The sequence below is a fragment of the Neoarius graeffei genome, chromosome 25 (genome assembly GCF_027579695.1).
Source record: "Neoarius graeffei isolate fNeoGra1 chromosome 25, fNeoGra1.pri, whole genome shotgun sequence".
NCBI classification, from domain to species: domain Eukaryota; kingdom Metazoa; phylum Chordata; class Actinopteri; order Siluriformes; family Ariidae; genus Neoarius; species Neoarius graeffei.
The window spans coordinates 17,355,066-17,376,570 of record NC_083593.1 but is presented as its reverse complement, the minus strand read 5'-3'; the positions used below and the strand labels follow the sequence as shown (position 1 = coordinate 17,376,570).

The following is a 21,505-nucleotide window of genomic DNA, read 5'->3' as shown; positions in this document are numbered from 1 at the left end:
CTCTAATGGGATTCATATGACTAGCAGTACCACTGTTTACCGGCAACCTGTGGAGAACTGGGGACTGTTAAATGTGATTCCTTAATGAAATAAGAGTAAAATGGCATCAACTGGGCAATAATGACACATTAAATCCTCCGTTCAGCATTTACATACCGACACAGAATCACCTTAAGTTGTTGGAAAGGTAGCATGAGTGATATTTTCATTTATTCACCAAGACTCATACTTTCACACAGCGTGAAGCAGGATATAATCCAAGCAGCAGCTCCTTACTTGAGGTTCTGCTTAGGTCATTAAATTTATCTTACAATACAAGCAAGTCACGATGATTCACCTCGGTGTGATTTGTGCTAGAAATATTTTCAAATTAAGTCTCACATTCTGGTCAGTTTGCTCTTTTTAAATTCCAGGGCAAGACTGACAACAACAACATGGACAGGTTTGAGAATATTAATCATGTGGCTGTTGCAGGAGCTGCAACCTTCATAAAAACGAGCTTTTATATTTCTGTGCTCAGCAGTTGTCATGGTGATACCAGAGGACTTGGGTTGAATATGAGTAATGTGCTAAAATGCACTGCAATTCCACCAACGTTGTGTCATGTACTCTTCCCATTGACAGGAAGTCTTGCTTTTAATCCCCTCAAGAATGTTTGTAGTTATGGCAACACAATTTCAGCGTACACTATTGTTTCCGTGCCTCCGTGCATATAAATATCAGGATAAACCTCTACCTATCCCATGCATAAAGTTAAACCAGAAGATGCTCAAACTTTGGTCCGCTCCTTCATCATGTCCTGCCTAGATTATTGCAACTCCCTTCTCATCGGCCTCCCTACTAAGACTACAATACATTCAGAACTCTGCAGCGAGACTCATCACCCGTACCAAACGATCTGCTCATATCCTTCCTCCCCCCATGCTTTCTCAGCTTCACTGGCTACCTGTTCGGTCCTGAATCAAGTATAAAACCCTACTACTCGCCTTCAAAGCCCTCCATAACCTCCTTACATCTGTGACCTTCTGACCCCTTACACTCCATCCCGCTCTCTCAGATCCTCTAGCCATAATCTCCTTGCTGTCCCCCGCACCAGACACACTCTCTCTACCTTGGGTGGCAGGTCCTTCAGCACCATGGCCCCCAAGCTCTGGAATTCCCTCGCTCAACCCCTCCGTGACTGCTCTTCCCTTCCTTTCTTCAAAAAAACCCTGTTTCATGAACACTTCTCATCTCTGCATAAACTTTAGCCTGGCAAGCCAGACTAAATGTGAATATTTAGTCTGGTCTCGCTTGTAGACATTTCCGAAGGGTGTGGGAGGAACAACCCGCTGTCTTTCAAACTGTCTCTGTGCATATAGGCCAACGCTCTGACCAATCAGCGCAACAGTGACTGTGACGTAGTCAGAGCGACAGAAAGCAGTGGGGGAGGCCTTGAAATAAATAATTTTTCAAAATGCGTATTAATTAATAAACAGGTTCTAGATATTAAGAAGTTTGGAGATAATGACCACAAGTTTGGAGTCTGTACCACATACTTAACATACACTTTTTTTTTCAAGTGTTTTTCAAGGGTTTGCTTAAACTGTTTGAGAGTTTTTATTTTTATTTAGTGGTGTTTGGTGAAATAATTTCCCTTAAATTTAAAATAACGGGAAAATAAGAAACAATCAAAAAGTAATGTTTCAAAGCTGTTTATTAATTCTTCGTACTGCACAAACTAGCCCCATCCTTTTGGCTACGAGCGGAGCAGCTGGTAGATCAGACTTTTGCCATAGCTGGTCGGCAAAACGGCGAAAACGTCCTTCTTGAAAAGGAATGAGCGGAGAGCCTCTTCCTGCTCATGTTTCAACGAAAACTCCAAGTCTAATTCTTCTAAAACTGATTCCAAAGCGGAGTCAAACTAGCGCTGTTCACTAGCCGTAGCCATCTTTCCTGTTGTGCTTTCTCCAGCGTCGCGCAGCTTTGTCGTCACTCCTGCAAAAGCCCGCCCAAAGAATCCAAACAAAAACCTTGTGTTGTGATTGGCGGGCACGATTTGATGCCCGGGGTGTTTTGTTGATATGGTGCGAGGCTAGACCCACTTGTAGGCAAAAATATTTTTGGCCGCTAGGCAGGTGGGTCTAGTTTACTAGGCTACATAAACTTACCACCCTTTAGCAACTTTTTTTTTCCTGTGTTCCGTTTTCTTTGACCCATCTAAAGTGACCTTGAGATTGAGAAAGGCACTATATAAATGTAACTTATTTATTATTAATTTAAAGTTTACAGTTCACTGGTGTTAACTGATAAATCATAATCAGAATATTAGCACAAGTGTTATTTGTCCAAAAACATTATCAAAGCAGATTCAGCATTTTGCTCAAAACGGTTTTCTTCCATTTTAGGTTCAAAATGCAGTGCACTCGTGCAATATTAAACATGATTATTTATCCAAATATGAAACATTTTATATTCACATGAGCACACCTGCTTTAAAAAAAAGTACTTAATACTTGAGTTAATGTGTTTTCAAATTATGTAATACTTCCCACATAGACGACAATAGACTATTATGAAGTGAAAGTGCAAAGGGTTCGCACTCAGCAGGCAGTGGAACAGAAAGGAACTTGGATCAATAACCGTGTTTAAAGATGTGAACAAAAGTGTGCGCTGAAGAGGGGCTTCATGGGAGATTTATATAATGGCAGTGAGTCAGAAAGTGAATCACTGAGGAGTATGGAGAAAGAGTGGAAAAAAAACAGATGGGAAAATGCAGAAAATAGATGGAAAAAGCTACAGAGGGGGGAGAGAGAGAGAGAGAGAGAGAGAGAGAGAGAGATTTTTTCCATTCCATGCACCATAAAGATTAAGCTTTATCTAAAAATGTTCTGCATGTACTTAAGAAATCTACATATCCTCAAGTCTACAACAGAATAGTTCATGAAAAACATCTGCTTATCACAGCATAAATACATTAAACATCATGACCAACATGTAAAACACATATGACCTCATTAGTCCCAAACAATTTCTGGACAGATGTGTAAGGTTAAAACATTCTCCATTTGTCCATCTGGAATCAAACATCATAAGCAGGAAAAGTCCACATGTTGACACTAGATTTGTGGTGCACATAAATAACTAACCTTACAAAGCTGCCGTTCTCTCACACACACACACACCTTCAATGTCCTGCCTGAGTCTTATAGTTACAGACAGAGTGGGAGAAAAGGACATCTGTCTTTTAGTCCTCCTCAGCTACTGAGCCGGAATCCACCGGTTGGCCAAATGTTAGGGTTTGAAACATGCAGAGCAGCTCATCTTCGTAGTTGTGGTCAGCTGAGGGGAGATGGTGTCAGGAACCACAGATTTGAGAATGTCGTTCTCGCTGGCAATGATGTGCTTGACCAGGAAATTTGCAGCTTCATTGATGTTTAGGTTTTCCTACAATATTGAGACAATGAGAAGCTGTTGGAAAACTCATAATGCTAATGTTTACCTTTAATAATCTTCGATGTAAACTGTGTACCTTGGACATTTGCACTATTGTGCATCTAATAAACATTGACAGAAATCAAACACAGTAAATATATATCCTGAAAATTAACCGACTTCGAACTGTACACTGCTATGTTTGTAGATATACAGCGTCTTGCAAAAGTATTCAGCCCCCTTGGTGTTTGTCCTGTTTTGTCACATTACAAGATGGAATTAAAATGGATTTTTGGACTGTGCATAGCAGTGGCGGCTGCTGGTTTTTAAAACGGGGAAGCCCATTTTACGCATTCATCGTAAAACCTGTAGGCCGGATATCAAAGCATAGAAAGGTGTGCCCCATTAGCACAGTGAACTAGACAACCCTACCTAGTGGCAGAAAGTATTTTTGCTTGTACATTTCATGTTATAGTCTGGCTTGCCAGGCTAGTGCCTCATATCCTTAATCAAAAATATCAAACATCCAAAAATCACTGGCTATTCAACGAAGAGCCTTGAACATCATACCCTGATATGCAACACAGAGTCTTTAACACAACACCCAGCTGTGCAACACATCCTTGAACATCTTCTGCAACACAGTCTGGAAATTCATGACCAGGTAGGCTATGCAACACACAGAACCTTGAATATTATACCCAGGTATAACCTATAACACAGAGCCCACCATTCTCTTAACATTACTGAACAATATACACACTTCAGATTCATGAACATTATATGATGCACACTATTTATACACAAATTCTGCCCTCCGCTCCTTTTCCAGAAAGTGGTCTGTGACCCTGTCATACCAGCTGGTTGTGCTTTCCAGAGACTTCACCAATTTCTGTTAGCAGCTAGCACTGCAGATCCCAATAAGGCTCAAGCTAGCCTACAACCAGATTGAACTACAAATGAAATAAACGAGTGAATTCGCGAATGATCAAACTGATAGAATGGATGAAAGTTAACGGAGCACAACGAGTAATATTTACAGAGTAATGTACAGAGACATCAATGAGAAGAAACGTTTATATGAAAAGAAATTCGGACAGCACTTTGACACACGACTATACTTTCTCGACATCCGCTAGGGACTGATCATGCTTCCGTGTTCCTCGCCGAGGCCGAAGTACAGAGCCCGCCCTCCTCATGTCTTTCAAACACTACCTCCAATAATCCTTCATCAGCCCGGCTTCTTGCCCCTCCCACTGTCTCGTTAGTCCCAGAGAAGCCCGGCTTCCCTGGAAGTGACGATTTTGTCGATTTTAACCAATAACAACTAGCCAAAATTGGCTGTTCAGAGCCGTCTCATAGACTGCAATGGATACCCGGCTGCCAGTCCATAGAGCCCATTGAAATAAGAAAGGTTACAGCCAGTGTTGCCAGATTGGGCGGTTTTAAGTGCATTTTGGCGGGTTTTGAACATATTTTGGCTGGAAAACGTCAGCAGTATCTGGCAACGCTGGCTACAGCCTGGCAGCAAAGGTGATTCTCGTAGCGAACTGCAAGTTCGTCAGACATCACTCAAATAAGTTACAGGATAGTTATGAACGTAAATACAATCTTGGGCATATATTATGTTATGCAAGTTATTGTTTTAATGAGAATTCAACGTCATAGATGCCGCAGTTTGGGGAGAGAATTTTAGGGGAAGCTCAGCTTCCCTTGTTGTCTCTGAGAAATCGCCCCTGGTGCATAGGCATTCACCCACCCCAGTGTCAATACTTTGTAGAGCCACCTTTTGCTGCAATTACAGCTGAAAATCTCTTGGGGTAGGTCTCTATTAGCTTAGCACATCTAGCCACTGGGATTTTTGCCCATTCCTCAAGGCAAAACTGCTCCAAATCCAAGTTAGAAGAGTTGCATTGGTGTACAGCAATCTTCAACTTATGCCACAGATTCTCAATTGGATTGAGGTCTGGGCTTTGACTAGGCCATTGCAAGACATTTAAATGTTTCCCTTTAAACCACTCCAGTGTAGCGCTAGCAGCATGTTTAGGGTCATTGTCCTGCTGGAATGTGAACCTTCATCCCAGTCTCAAACCTCTGGCCGACTCAAACAGGTTTAAATGCCCTGTATTTAGTGCCATCCATCTTTCCTTCAGTCCTGACCAGCTTTCCTGTCCCTGCAGATGAAAAATATCCCCACAGCATGATGCTGCCACCACCATGCTTCACCGTAGGAATGGTGTTCTCAGGGTGTTGGGTTTGCACCACATATGGCATTTCACATGATGGCCAAAAAGATCAGTTTTAGTCTCATTTGAACAGAAAATCTTCTTCCATGTGTTGGGGAGTCTGCCACATGCTGTTGGGCAAACTCCAAACGTGTTTTCTTAAGCAATGGCTTTTTTCTGGCCACTCTTCCATAAAGCCCCACTCTGTGGAGTGTACGGCTTAGAGTGGTCCTATGGACAGATACTCCCACATCTCCACTGTGGATCTTTGCAGCTCCTTCAGTGTTATCTTTGGTGTCTTTGTTGCTTCTCTGATTAATGCCCTTCTTACACGGTCTGTGAGTTTTGGTGGGCGGCCTTCTCTCGTCAGGTTTGTAGTGGTGCCATATGCTTTCCATTTTGCTATAATGGATTTAATGGTGCTCCCTGGGATATTCAAAGTTTGGGATATTTTTTATAACCCAACCCTGATCTATACTTTTCCACAATTTTGTCTCTGACCTGTTTGGAGGCTCCTTGGTTTTCATGTTGCTTGCTTAGTAGTGTTGCAGAGTCAGGGTCCTTCCAGAACAGGTTGATTTATACAGACATCATGTGACACTTTGATTGCACACAGGTGGATCTTAAATCAACTAATGATATGACTTATGAAGTGAATTGGTTGGACCAGCTCTTATTTAGGGGTTTCATACGAAAGGGGGTGAATACATACTCTAAATTTCTGTTTTTTCATCTTAATTATTGTTTGTTTCACAATAAACCAACAATTTGCACCTTTAAAGTGGTCGGCATGTTGTGTAAATCAAATGGTGCTACCCCTCCAAAAATCCATTTTAATTCCAGCTTGTAATGCAACAACACACCAAGGGGGATGAATACTTTTGCAACACACTGGATACACAATGGAGTTCAAGCAACATTTCATTTGCATCCCATTATGGGACTTAAAACCTCTTATTTCCTGAATATTGTCTCATTAAATTAAATAATGGAGAAATTAGCCATTCAATACACTTGCAGTTGTTATTTAGAAAAGTATTTTAATCAGTAACACACAGCAGTGCACTGATGAAGACTCTCTTTAACCTCAGCTCCCCCAGACTTAAATCAGAGAAATGCTGTGAATTATTAAAATGCATCGTATTGCCTGGAGGAGGGCTTCGATTTTGTGATTCATTACAGATGAATGAAAGTGGACCGTAAACTGAAATAAATAAACAACTATTTAGGGAGGTCTTCATTAAGTGTAATATGGAGGGAAAAAACAAAAACAACCCCAAAACCTTAAACAGCTTCATGCCTTCTGGTTTCCTTCAGCAACTGCTCGATTTGACTCCTCTTCAATTAGGAATTGAATATTCATGACTTTTAATTAGAGGCCTCCTAAATCTTGTGATCTCCTGGTTCTGGCCACCTGACATCTTATTAGAGCCTGAGCTGGCTACATCGGGTTGCGTCGCCATTTCTAATCCAAATCCTATTTTTGTATTGGCAGGTGACTGGTCACAAAGTCAGGTGTTAAAAACAGCAGCTCTCATTATTATACGCGAGTATATGAGTTCTTTCTCTGGTAACATTCCATGATTTGTATTGTTTCACTACACAAAAGAGCATTATTTTTTTATCAACTATAGTATAAATCGTACAACTTGACAACTAGCAACAAACGTTCTAGATTAAATACCGGCTTGAGCATCCAAAAACCAATTGAAAAATATTACAAGTAAATAGTTGATAAATAACACCATTATGTTGTTTGCTTTGTAATATACAGTAAGCTGAGGTTTGGTGCTCATGTAATTAAAGCAGCTTTAAGCGTTTTTGCTGGAGAGAACTTCAGCTAAATGGTCATTTATATTCTTTTACCCATCACTAAAAAGAAAAAAAAAGGGAAAAATAAATAATACAGTGGAGATCAAAATTGGAGAACAACCTATAATTTGCTACATTTTAAAGTCACTGCTTATACATATTTGAAGTTATCCGAACAGGAATACAGGCAGGATTTTGAGCATATTTCATAATTTAAGTACATTCTGGAGCATAATATCTCGTCTCATCTCATTATCTCTAGCCGCTTTATCCTGTTCTACAGGGTTGCAGGCAAGCTGGAGCCTATCCCAGCTGACTACGGGTGAAAGGCGGGGTACACCCTGGACAAGTCGCCAGGTCATCACAGGGCTGACACATAGACACAGACAACCATTCACACTCACATTCACACCTACGGTCAATTTAGAGTCACCAGTTAACCTAACCTGCATGTCTTTGGACTGTGGGGGAAACCGGAGCACCCGGAGGAAACCCACGCGGACACGGGGAGAACATGCAAACTCCGCACAGAAAGGCCCTCACCGGCCACGGGGCTCGAACCCGGACCTTCTTGCTGTGAGGCGACAGCGCTAACCACTACACCACCGTGCCGCCGGAGCACAATATAATAACCTTAAATGAGAAATTTGAAGAACAAATCTGATCTGAGAACACTTTCAGATACCTCCCAGTTATTGGTGTTAATCTGGCGCCTGGTGACAATTTCCTTAATTATTTGACAAGCCCTATTTATCTGGCAGCCCTCCTAGTTACTTTGCAAGGATGACAAGCTGCTCTAAGGTGACTGAAACCCTGTGATAGCAGGTTGTCCAGATGAAGGCCAAAGGGATGACCGTCTCAGCCATTGCAAGAGAAGTTGGGCGTTTCGAGTCTGTGATTTCTAGACGGTGTTGTAGTCGAGTCACTAAACCTTGAATCTGAGTCCAGTCTTGAGTCCCCAGTGTTCAAGTCCGAGTCATTAAAAAAAATTCGAGTCGAGTCCACGACTCCAACCGCACCGTTTGACGGTGGCTGTTTTAGCACCATTAACATGAGTTTGTTCCTGAACATGACGTATGAACAGGTGAATGTGCGTTCTTTTTGTCAGGGAGTGCAAAGTATTCTGTCAAAGATAGTTGGGAGATGGATGCAAGTTCAGAAGGTTTGTTTATTTATTTATTTATTTTATTTTTTTGGGGCTTTTTTTCAGCTTTATTATTGGATAGGACAGTGTAGAGACAGGAAATGAGCGGGAGAGAGAGAGAGAGGGGGGGGGGGGATCGGGAAATGACCTCGGGTCGGAATCGAACCCGGGTCCCCGGATTTATGGTATGGCGCCTTATCCACCTAAGCCACAACGCCCCCAGAAGGTTTGTTTATTAATACAAGTGAAGACAGGTAAACAATCCAGAACGGCAGGCAAAATCGTAAAACGGTGAAACAGGCAACAGGTCATGCAAGGCACAAACAGGCTATCGTAGACTCGGCAGAATCAAAGACGAGAAACAGGAAATCAGGAAACCAAACAAGGAAATAAGTCTCAGTAACGTGTCAGCAATGCAACTCAATACTTCGCAAAGTAAGTGTTTTTTCATAGTTTTTATATAGGCGCACTGATTGCGCCTTAATCCTGTGCAGGTGCGAGTTGTTCACAGTGCGTGTGTGAGAGTCCGCTTGGCGCGTACGCTGTCCAGAGCGTGCCCGAGAGTCTATCTGATGCACACACCAAGGCACGCAGATGTGACACTGTTGCACGAAATTAGTACAAAATTAATGTAGATATAAATATCTTATGCCAAATTATGGCATGTTACGAAAAATAAAGAAAAAATCAGAGTCCTTGTCTCCATTTTCCGAGTCCTAATGCAGTTAATGCACAAGTCCAAGTCAAAGTCACGAGTCAGACTCAAGTGCTACAAGCCTGCTTCTAGAATATTGAAGGTTTACAGTGACACTAATTCATTCAAGTCCCACAGAAGGCTGGTCGTCCACGTAAGACAAATGCACGAGAGGACAGGACCATGCGGAGACTCTCAATGGGGAATCGGTTCAACACTGCAGCTGGAATTGCTTGCTAGTTCACTGCTGAACAGGGCAAGGATCTGTCTCGGCATACAGTGTCTTGCCGTTTAAGACAATTCGGACTGAAAGCCCACTCTGCAGTGATCAAACCTCTCATAAATAGAAAGAATAAAAAGGCTAGACGAGTCTTTGCTGAGGAGCATGTTGTGTGGACAGAGGAGAACTGGTCCAAAGTTCACTTCAGTGATGAGAGCAAGGTCAATTTATTTGGGTCTGATGGGAAACGTTATGTTTGGCGTCAAACTGGGGAAAGACTGAACCCAAAGTGTGTAAAGAAGTCAGTTAAAGTGTATGTAATGCCTTATTGTAATGCTTTAAAATGAATATACATCATTAGTAACGACCAAAATGAATTAATAAAGCAGGGGGAAAAAATATTAATTATTTTATCATCATGAAGCACAAAACTATCGATAAATCACGGCTTCCAGATCCCGGAAAAAGGCAGCCTTGCCTCAGGGCTAACCTTGCACGACGTCACACGTTGAACCCCGGTTATCTGGGTCATTTCGGTTCATCCGACTCCGTGCTTGTTTACTCGCTGAAATTGGATAATGTTGCTGGAATCTTACAAAAAGAATGATGGGAAAGCGCTGCGTTGTGTTTGGATGTTCAAATCCATATACAACAGGACATTCAGTTCATGAATTTCCGAGAAATGACACTAAAGCGACAGTGGGTGAGGTTTGTGCAAATGAAGCGGGAAGATTTCTTGTCGCCTATTTATAATAAATCTGATTCATCAAGTGTTCATCAGCACCAGAACGACCACATGGGAATTACTGGAGCAAAAAGAAACCCATTTATTTAATAAACGACATTTGGACAGTTCGTCAAGTCCCCTATTATCTCACACTCTCTCTCTCTCTCTCTCTCTCACACACACACTGCACCAGACGCAGGATTATGAGCAACATTTACACACTCGCGACATCCGATCTGATCATATGTGATGCACTTTAACAGGAAGAAAAACACACAATCATCATTAATTATTAACTGAAACATGTTAAATGCTCTCAGATTGCAATATTGCAAGACTCGATTTGTTTTTAGTTTTGTTCAGGAAAACATGATGAAAGATAACCACCGTGTTCTGTACATCTCTATCTATCCATCTCTCCATCTCATGCAGGGCTCGACATTAGCACTTGCCCGATGGCCCGCCGGTGTTTTTTACGTCTTTCGGGCCACTAAATTTGGCCAAACAGTGGCCCGGGCGGGCCAGTATGTTTTCGATACAAATTAAATTTTATTACTCATATTTTACCCAGAATTGTGAAGAAATTGTTCATAAAATGCACCTTTTCAATACGAGGTCCGCCGTCTTTGTTTACGTCACGCTCCGCTCTGCGGCAGGAGTGTGTCATCTTCGTGCATCATCGGAGATGTTCGGCGCTGTTCGGAAGCATCATTTTGGCCGAGCGCCAGATCGAGGAGAGAAGGGCTGAGTTTACCAAAGTCTCAGATGACCATCGGGACACACTTGGTGACACCATGGCAGCAGGATGCGCACGCATTCAGGGCTCGACATTAACGGTTGTCTGATTGTCCGGGACAAGTGATACTTAATGTCGGACAAGTTCATCGTCTCCGTTACTTGTACGATCGGACAAGTGCCAAAATACACCGATATTCGGGTTACATATCAAATTTATCAGTTTATTCACGATTTCCGAAGCATCTCACTCGACACATTGTTTTGATGAATCACCGGACGTTTCTATTCGGAAAGAGCGATGTGCGCATGCGCAATATTCCACTTGCGAAACCGGCCAATACTGCTTCGTGTATTTGAGCTGAAAAGTAAACGGTCGTTTATGATTGGTTTTAATCGTGTCATACACGTGGATTTGTTGACATTTCTGTTGGCGGGATCATTATTCAACTGTATATTTACGTTGAGTATGTGGTAATTTCCAAATCTTTGGATTGTTGTTGATGGTGTTCATTATGTGTGTGTGTGGCGGGGAATGTGCGCCTGCATGCGTGCGGATTGACAGGAAGTGAGGTAGGAGTGGGGAAAGTTATCTATGAAATACCAAGCTGTCAAATGGCTGCTAATTAGGTTACTGGCTGTATTAATTAACTAATTAGTAATGGGAGTTTAGGAATTTTAAACAGGGCTCTATAATTTAGATATAAATTATGGATTATTTGAAATTATATTTTTTTGACCATTAAATACCATACAGGAGCCACACTGAATAATTAGACAACAACAATTAATCAGTGGAGGATATATATTCAAAATTAATAATTAAAAAAAAAATTATATATATATATATATATATATATATATATATATATATATATATATATATATATATATATATATAATTTTAATTTTCTGGTTTTCAATTTCTCAAAATAAATTAATGATTGATGGAGTCCAATTGAGGAGCAGAACTCAAGGGTTGATAGATGATGAATAGAAATTTTATTTGTATCCATTCATCTGTGAGTCAATAGAGGTATGGAGGTTTTCATAAGATATATTATCTTGTCATTTGATAACTAGATTTCAGTGTATAATAATCAGTGATTTACAGTATTAATCAGTCAATTTTGTTATCAGTTGTTTTTATTTGTAGCATTGTTGTTGTTTGTTTCTCTTGTCCAAACTAGTGATATCTCATCAAGTCATAAATTTTATGATAAGGTTACTTTTTGTGATATTTGTTACTGAACTGCAGAGTACTGATCTGTATATTTTATATATATAAATATAAAAATAAAATGGTTAGTGTTTCTGGATCTCATAGTATAGTTATTTTGTTCTTAATTTTATGTTCATAATTTCTATTCTATTGGGATATATTGCTTCTGAACTTCAGCATAATAATTGGTGAATTATTGTATCAATCAGTCTGTTTTACTATATTTTTGAACTTTTGCCTCAGTATATCAAGTATTGATTACTTTTGATTCATAGATATTATGCATATGTTGTGAATTTGGAAACAAATGCCATAAAGATTGGGTTACAAATAGTTTGTAGTTTTTTTTTCCTTCTCAAATATTTCTTCGGACAAGTCAACTTCACATTTGGACAAGTAAATTTCCTTTCAACTTGCCCGACAGGACAAGCGGTTTCAAAAGTTAATGCAGAGCCCTGGCATTTTAGATGAGTGTGTGGAAGAGGAAAGCTATTGCACTAAACTATAAACCTTAAATTGACTTTATTGCTATTTCAGTGCAGTGCACATTTTCAGAAGCAAAAACATTTTATATATTTATTTCAATTTGATTTGACTGTTTTTGAGTCCATTGCTGGTAATTTGGACTGAGTTACTGTCTTTTGTCAGTATTGTTTTCAGGTACAAAATCAAAATATAAGTTGTGATAATCTTGAGAAGGCTCTTTTTAATTTTAGGGGGCGGTCATTTATGGGGGAGGGGGGGCTATGAATTTATGGGGGGGGGGGGGGGGGGTCATGAAAAAGTGACACTACTTTGTACGGAGATGAGATTATTGCCTCCTACAATGATGTGGCTTGGGGATATTCTGCAAAAATTTTCAGCCTCGCTGCGCTCGGCAACAACATGTACCCCTAAAGTCTACTTTTCTAGCCAAAAATCAATGACATAGTGTATTATGAACTGTATGAAATGTGGTGGCCTGAATGCGGGTACCGCACACATTTGGGCCACCACATTTTCCATTTGGGCCAGTAACTTTTCAATTCCACTGGCCCAATGGGCCACCAGTGGTAAATGCTTAAATGTCTAGGCCTGTCATGGACGCTACAGAGGAAGACTGTCGTGAACTGACAGTTTCTCGTCTTGGCGGCTCAAAAAGATAACCATTTACTCCGGAATATCCTTGATCATTATCTGCCCCTTCATCTGACATAAGATTCCCAATCACTATCAGAATTCTCTCCAAAACGTGATTCCATATCGAGACAGGTCTAACCACTGCTGCACACATGAACGAAATTGATTCCTGGATTGTTACACGTGGGACGTCACGCACCCCTTCGGGATCTTCCGGTTCAGTCTCGGGAGATTCCGTGAAAATCGGCTGATCTGATTGATTTTCTGTTAAATTTATAGCCTTTTGGATCAGCTACGGTTCAAAAACACATGGTCAAGCAACATAATGATTGTTGCTTTGTACGAGGAAAAAAGTGCCATTTTGAGGCATTACATACACTTTAAAATTTGATGGAGGAAGTGTCACGGTTTGGGGGATGTTTTCAGCAGCAGGAGTACAGGAGGCCTCTTGTACAGCTACATGGCAGGGCGAATGCAAAATGTTTTTCAGAACCTCCTTCGGCAACATGCAGTTCCTTCACTGCAAGCGCTTCCCAATCAGCACGCAATTTTCATGCAAGACAATGTCCCCTGTCACACTGCAAAACGGGTAAAGCAGTTCCTTGAAGCGAAGAACATTGAAACAATTAAACGGCCAGACCAGAGTCCAGATCGAAACCCTCTGGAAAATCCTTGGTGACAAAGTAATGGCTATGAAACTCACTACAGTTACCGAACTGTGGAAGAGACTGCAAGAAGAATGGACCAAGATCAAATCAGAGCAGTGTGAGAAACTAGTGTTCTCTCATTCTGATCACTGCGTTTCACAGAAAATAAAAGGTTCTTAAAAAAAAAAAAAAAAAAAAAACATGCTAGTACAATAGTGGTATAACCACAGCTCATATTCCTTCACATCCTGAGCAAGGAAGATTAACAAAATTTCAGAATAAATCAAATATTTATAAACTGTTCTCTAATTTTGATCTCCACTGTACGTGAATGGTATCAAGAGGGAAGACGAGTGTGAACGCCGATGTGGCTTTCTGAGCCGGACCTGGGAAATATAAATGGCTGGATAATCGGTGTGGTGCTTTTGTTTAGCGTCTTCTGATTTTAATTTGTTTTCTGTACAAACATGTTCGGTTCTCTCAAACCATACCAATAGAACATATGACATGCAGGAGTTACTGTATGCAACTTGTAACATTAGCCATGCCATTGTACTACAGCCAAGCGTACTTTTTTTTTGTCCCTCCCCCTCCTCTAGTTGTGGATAAATAATATATCTAGCTAAGTGGGCAAAGTAGTGCATGTGATAAACTGGTGTTTCCTTGTAGCTTAGGCGACTTTGTGGGTACAGATGTTTGATCTAACCGAACAATTGGACACAACTAATTCTACAAATTTAACCATTGTATTAACTTTGTAATGGTGAATATATTCACGAGTGTGCGACACAAACGAGTGAAAATATTTCAACAAGAGAAGATAAACCTCATATCTTTGCGCCACTGTGTAATGTTCTTTATATTATATGGGGACAACCATTGACGATATGCGTCAAGTCAGCGGGAAAACACTGGAAATGATGTCATTGGAGTGAAATATCGGGAATTATTATACATACAGGCCACTTTTTCCATGGAATAAAAACATGTATTCTATTCCCTTCTAGCGGGTTTATTGATAGCATGTAATATTGTTTTCGTATCGCTTGTCCTCCATGTACTACGCCACTCTCCCCAATAGGGAATGAGCGTGCAATATTGTTACAATATTGCACGTTGTCAAGACAACACAACGTCGCACATCAGAGCTCGTGCGAAGATCCAATGACAAAACTTTTCTGCTGCGCATGTGCACAATCATCTCTTCGTCTGCTGGGAAAGAGAGATGACGAAGCTAATCCAGTGCTACTGCTAGGATTAGCTATGCTATAATTAAGCACTAAATAAATAAACTGAAGACGCGCTGAACACCTGAAAGACTACCAAAACTTCATTAGATATTCTTCACGCATATTTACAAGAGAAAAACATACCAACGAACATCAAAAAACTGGAAAAAAAGGGACATCAGAGATGTGACTGACAGTCTGTAAACAAACATGGCTGCCAGGTTTGCTTCCTTAAAAGCGGAAGATTCTGAGAGAAATTTGGCTGCCAGGTCGCTCCGCTGTGTGTGGTTGTCGATGTTGATTTTAAAAGTAACTAAGTAAATTACACAGGGGAGAAAAAAGAAAAAAAAAATGTTGCCAGGCAAGACAAACCTCGCCCGGTAGCACTTATGATGAATATGAAGGAAGATATCGCGAAAAAATTTTTTGACCTTTTTGGTGGCCTTGACCGTATGACCCTCAAAATGTTGGAGGTTCTATTTGAGACCAATGCCCATCCATTCTGAAAGTTTCATGAAGATTGGTCCAGCCGTTTTCCCGTAATATCACAAACAAGCAAGCAAGCAAACAAACCCCACCGAAAACAATATCTCACCCCCTGGTGGACTCTGTCCTGGGCTAGGTAATAATAATAATAATAATAGGCTTGACTGCACTAGCATCGGCCTTCACCAACACTACACTGGCTGGAAGGTAACTGGACTGTCGTGCTAATAGCACCGAGTCGTGGGTAAGCTAGCGTCGGTCTTTGCTAATGCTACACCGGCTGGAAGGTAACTGGACTGCCACGCGAACAGCACCGAGTTGTGGGTAAGCTAGCGCTGGCCTTTGAGAATGCTGATATGAAGGGAGAGTGTGTATTATAATCAGGGCTTTGAACCGGTTCAAGGAACGAAAACGAAAACCGGGAACTTTTTCTATTTCACATGGAACAGAAACGAAACCAGAAACTTTATTATTTTTTATGTTCCGGAACAGAAACGCTTATTAAAAATAATGGTAACCGGTTAATACCGGTTTTTATTTCGTTCCTCAAAGTTTCTGTAGCCTACAAATAGTCATTCTTCTCCTGCGCAAGTTTCTATGACCCACTGGGGTTCACTTCCTGTGTGACGTTCGCTGACTGAATGGAGAGAGCGGGAAGGTGGACTACTAGTGAGTAACTGCATTACTGAGTGTCTGAGCAAAGAAGAGCCTGAACGATGCAACCTCCCTATTGGCTGTTTGTAAAAATGTATCAGTTGTTGCCCTTCCCACGGGAATCATCGCGGGCTCGAGAGACGAGACCTGACGAGTTAGTTCGTTGGTAGCAGAACAAAATGTCTGGACACAAATCGGGTTTTCAGAAAAGGAAAGAAAATAAACGGAGGGTCGAAAATACAAAAAAGGAGGCAGAAAATGCAAAACGAGTTTTAAGGTAGGACAAATGGTTACTTTTCTGAGGCAGCCCGCCGTGGCTGACTGCAGCCTTATTGATTATAGCCCATTTAGTTAAAATAGTTGATATAAAATGTTTATAGTTATGTGATGGTTGTCCTGATTTAGACTGGTGTTTTTTTTGGGGGGGGGGGTTGCGCGATGTTGCACCCGGGTCCAGATTAGGGCAGAACCGGCCCTGGCTACATTTCAGGTGTAGTTTGTTTTATGTATGTATGTACTTGCATAGATGTGTACTTAGTCTTCCAATATGGCGCTTAACAAAATCTCGCGGCGCGGTGACGTCATGCGGTAGCCCTCTATAGGGCCTGACTAGCCTTTGGTAACACACTAAACGAATTATCTTTCATTTTTGGCACTTTTTCTGTTTGTGTAGGTGGGAAGACATACTGAGAATCCAAATCGCCAACATTTGAAATAATAATTGTTTTGAATTATTTCTTGTCTTATTTAATGAAGGTTGTAATAGAATTAGCCTACATTTGGCTTAAGCTGGATGAGACAGAGACATAATTTTATAGCCATTTGTTAAACAGCTGACAGGGAACGTAATTAACCGTTCCGGGAACGAAATTTTTTTGTTCTAACCGGTTCGGGAACGTCTATTCAATGGTTGAACCCAAAACCGGAAACGTTAAAATTCCGTTTCTGTTCGGAACGAACCAATAGGAAAAAAATTCCGGTTCAAAGCCCTGATTATAATAATGGCTTTTTTCGTGGTCTATCAGATATTTTCCATCCAGCTACTCATCCTCGACTCGTTCAACATCATGCTAGCTGAATGGAATATATCTGACAGACCACCAAAAAAAGCCAGCCAATACTATTTAAATGTCACTCATTTCCGCGATGCATTTCATATGAAAAATGCGAGTTTTTCCAACATGAGAAGATAAACTTCATATCTTCAAGCCAATGTGTGATTTTTTTTATTATATCAACACATTCACAAACAAAAAGTGCCCAAATTTATCAAAACAGTTCATCGATTTCTTCACGAGTGACATATAGAGATTTGTCATGGTTTTGGTTCTCCATGTCCTGGATGTAGCTCGCATGAAAAATACGAGTGGTGTATTTCCCAGTAAAACACTCATGTCCATATAATATAAACTACTATTTATTTATTTATTTATTTATTTTAAAAGCACTATCTTCAAGGATTCATTGGATAAATAAATTTACTTAGGTTCTACTTGGAACCACTTCGGATACGGAATTAGTCAGTTATAGGAATCTGCATAGAACCTTTAAAGGATCCTCAGAAGCGCAGCCAAAGAACTTAAGTATTTAACATTTATAAAGTGGATATTGACGCAGTGTGTGTAAAGAGCGTATTATGCAATATGCAAAACACCTAGAATTAATGCACTGCATCCATAATTAAACATGGGGCTTAGTTGAATCATCTGGACTTCTAATCATTTTAAGCTACTATAAATCGCCTTTCAGATTTAGAAAACAAACAAACAAACAAAACATCCTTGAGTACAAACATCTGTGGTTCTGTTCATATCCCATATAAAAGTAAACAGATTTAGGATGTTAAAAATATGCGACCTGCTGGTTTAAAGCGGCTGCAAGCCGTCATTTATTTATTTATTAATAAATAAATAAATAGGCCGTAGGGACCAGTCTAATTTCTTGCCAGATAGTAGGCCTATCATCTCCCAAAATTAATTACAGTATGTGCGTTCAGTGATGACCCAAGTTTTTGAGGGACACAAATGTAATACCTATTCAAATCCAAGTCCTTTCAGTATAGTGGTTTTGGCTACAGACACTTTTCAAATAGAATGGGTCCTTTTTAGGTACGCTTTGATTAATTAATAAACATGGTTCATTATGAGCATGCCTATATTTCAATGAGCTGTGATGTGGCAGCTGCTATTGACTACATTGTATCGCCTACGCACCTTTAATGACTGCAATTTTATTGTGTGCATGAGAATTCTAGTTGTGTTAATTCCACGAGAAGCGATTTAGAATATTTTTATGCACAATGTTGATAAATGAGGCCCCTAGTGTGCAACAGCTTGTTTCTTCCAACCATTTTCCCTGAAATTAGTCGTGTATATGTTTCAAAAGCTATGACTGGAGGGATTGAAGAGAGGGCTGGATCCCATGAGCTCTTGATCCAGGGCCTAAGTCTGGCACAAGAACTGCTAACATCACTTAGAGCAACTTTAATAGATTTAACAGAGTTCCAACCAAATATCCTACAGATATGTGCAAAGGGTTACAGACGTCTGCTTTATTAGTAATTATTATACATACTGGATACTTTTTCCATGGAATAAAAACATGGATTCTATTCCCTTCTAGTGGGTTTACTGATGGGATGCAATATTGTTATCATATTGCTTATCCTCCATGTATTACGCCATTCTCCCCAATGGAGAATGAGCGTGCAATATTGTTACAATATTGCACATTGTCAAGACAACACGACATCACACATCGGAGATGTAAAACTTCTGCGTTAGCGAGCGACAACTTATAAACAAACATGGGCGCCAGGTTTGTTTCATTAAAAACGGGAGGCTTTGAGAGAATTTTGGCTGTCAGGTCGTTCTGTTGTGCGTAGCTGTCGATGTTGATTTTAAAAGTAACTAAGTAAGTTACACAGGGAAAATAATAATATTCGGCTTGACTGCGCTAGCATTGGCGTTCACCAACACTACACTGGCTGGAAGGTAACTAGACTGCCGCACTAACAGCACAGAGTCGCGGGTAAGCTAGCGCCGGCTTTCGAGAATGCTGATATGAAGAGTGTGTATATAATAATAATAATAATAATAATAATACATATTATTAATAATAAATTATTGACTGGCTTTTTTTCGTGGACTGTCAGATATACTCCATTCAGCTACTTGTCTTCGACTCGTTCAATATCATGCTAACCGAATGGAATATATCTGATAGACCACTCAAAGCCAGCCAATATTATTTAAATATCATAAGGGGCAACATGTAGACACAGATTAAGCTTACTCTAATAGTAAAGAAGATTGTTTTCAATTAAAAAGAATCACTATGTTATAGTGGCGACATCAGTTGAAAAGTAAATCAACATATGAGCACCTACTGGCATCTTACCTTAGCTGAGGTTTCAAACCACCCCACAAATCCGTTTTCTTGGCAGAACTGGTCCATCTTCAGACCATTATTCACCAGAATGTCTTTGCTTTGGTCACACTTGTTGGCCAGAAGCACTGTGGTAATGCTTTTGCCATTGGCAAGTGTCAACTTTGAGTCCAGGTCCTCCTTCCATTTGGTGACTGCATCGAAAGTTGTCGGTCTGGTGACATCGAAAACGATGAACGCCCCCATGGCCTCTCTGTAGTAAACCCGCGTCATGTTCCCAAAGCGCTCCTGACCTTCATGTTCAGCCAGACAGACGAGGAATAAGAATGGGAAGGGAAGCATATGATTTTGTTAAAAATATATATTTCATTTCATTGCTGTTCCTGCATTATACGTACAGTTGTAAAACTGTGAACTCTAGAGAAATTTATGATAGTACTTATATTTTCTTTCTGCCATAACTAGGCAATACTTCGATTACTAACCCACCATAGGATGCAATTTGTGATTGAAAACCTCATTTGTGAGATTTTCTATTCTTACATAGGCCCATATTCACAGTTTGAGTAAAGGCCAATTTTACAGTACTTGTCTCTGGTTCGTTTACAGTGATTTTCCTCCACAATGACTCCCATGTGATCTATCTCCAAATCTTACTCACATGAGACCACTTCTCATATGATCACACGCATACCTTCCACATGGCAAATGAGTCTCTCTCACACACACTCCGAGAGATGGCTGGCATAGATGGCACATGAGAACAGATCTGGATTATTAAAATAGTATTCTGTAGGAGGCACATTAAGGACTCGCTCACCTGGCTATCTGCCACTTGGACCCGCTCTTTATTACACTACAAGTTTGTCTAATCAGCTGTGTTTTATTAACTACAATGTTCATTTCTTTCCAACCAAACTTACATAAACAGTGTAGGTGTTAATTTAATATTAACCATTTGTCTGTGTATCTAAAAGGAAGCTGAAATGAGGCAGACAACTTCACTGAGATAACTAACTGCTCCTCAGTCAGATAGGTGTGTCTGATCAATAGCCCTCATCCTTTAAACACGTGAGCATCATCATAACCTTCACAGCAACCTGCTGAAGCCACAGACAGAAACATCAGGAGTGCTGGGAGCTCTGCAGCCCGGGCGGAGGAGGGTAGGCTACCTGCTATGTCCCACAGCTGCAGTCTCACGGTCTCCGAGTCCCAGTTGAGAACTTTGAGAGCGAAGTCCACCCCGATGGTGGCTCTGTAGTTCGTTGAGTAGGTCTGATGAACATAGCGCTTAATGATGCTGGTCTTGCCCACACCTAAATCCCCGATCACCAGGATTTTGTACAAGTGCTCTTTCCGGTTGCTCTGCATGGCTGCAGTTCCTCCACTCGGAGCCCCGTGGAAAGTTTAATGATGCGGCTGACTCTGTAAACACGAGGCGGGGTGGGGTGTGGTCGGTCGGTCGGTCGGTTGGGTGGGAGAACAACTTGTGACCGGCATGTCGGAGTCTCTCGTGGGCGTCACATTTCCTTCCCCACGATGAAACTGTAGAAAAGCCGCGCGCAGGCGCACTGGCGTGTGTTCATCTCATAACAGGGCCGGAGGAAAACAAAACAAAACATCACCGCCGAGTTGGGTTTGTTGGGTTTCCGTCGAAAGTGGCTTTAACCTGATACACTTTTCACTCATTGTTGATATTGGTTGGTTATGCGGGGGGACTTGTGTGTTAGTGGGTGTTTTTTTTTTTCCTGGGGGGTATTATTATTATTATTATTATTATTTATTATTAT

At 40.7% G+C, this 21,505-nt stretch overlaps 1 protein-coding gene across 1 annotated transcript; it reads right to left on the bottom strand.

Moving 5' to 3' along the window:
• Positions 1 to 2,317: 2,317 nt before the first annotated feature.
• On the bottom strand, positions 2,318 to 21,227 carry rab38b (RAB38b, member of RAS oncogene family). The gene is made up of 3 exons (XM_060909405.1): positions 20,888 to 21,227; positions 19,728 to 20,008; positions 2,318 to 3,426 (listed from the first exon to the last, which is right to left on the bottom strand). Exons 1-3 carry the CDS (start codon positions 21,084 to 21,086, stop codon positions 3,274 to 3,276), a joined length of 633 nt encoding a protein of 210 aa, XP_060765388.1. The 5' UTR covers positions 21,087 to 21,227; the 3' UTR covers positions 2,318 to 3,273.
• Positions 21,228 to 21,505: the final 278 nt, after the last annotated feature.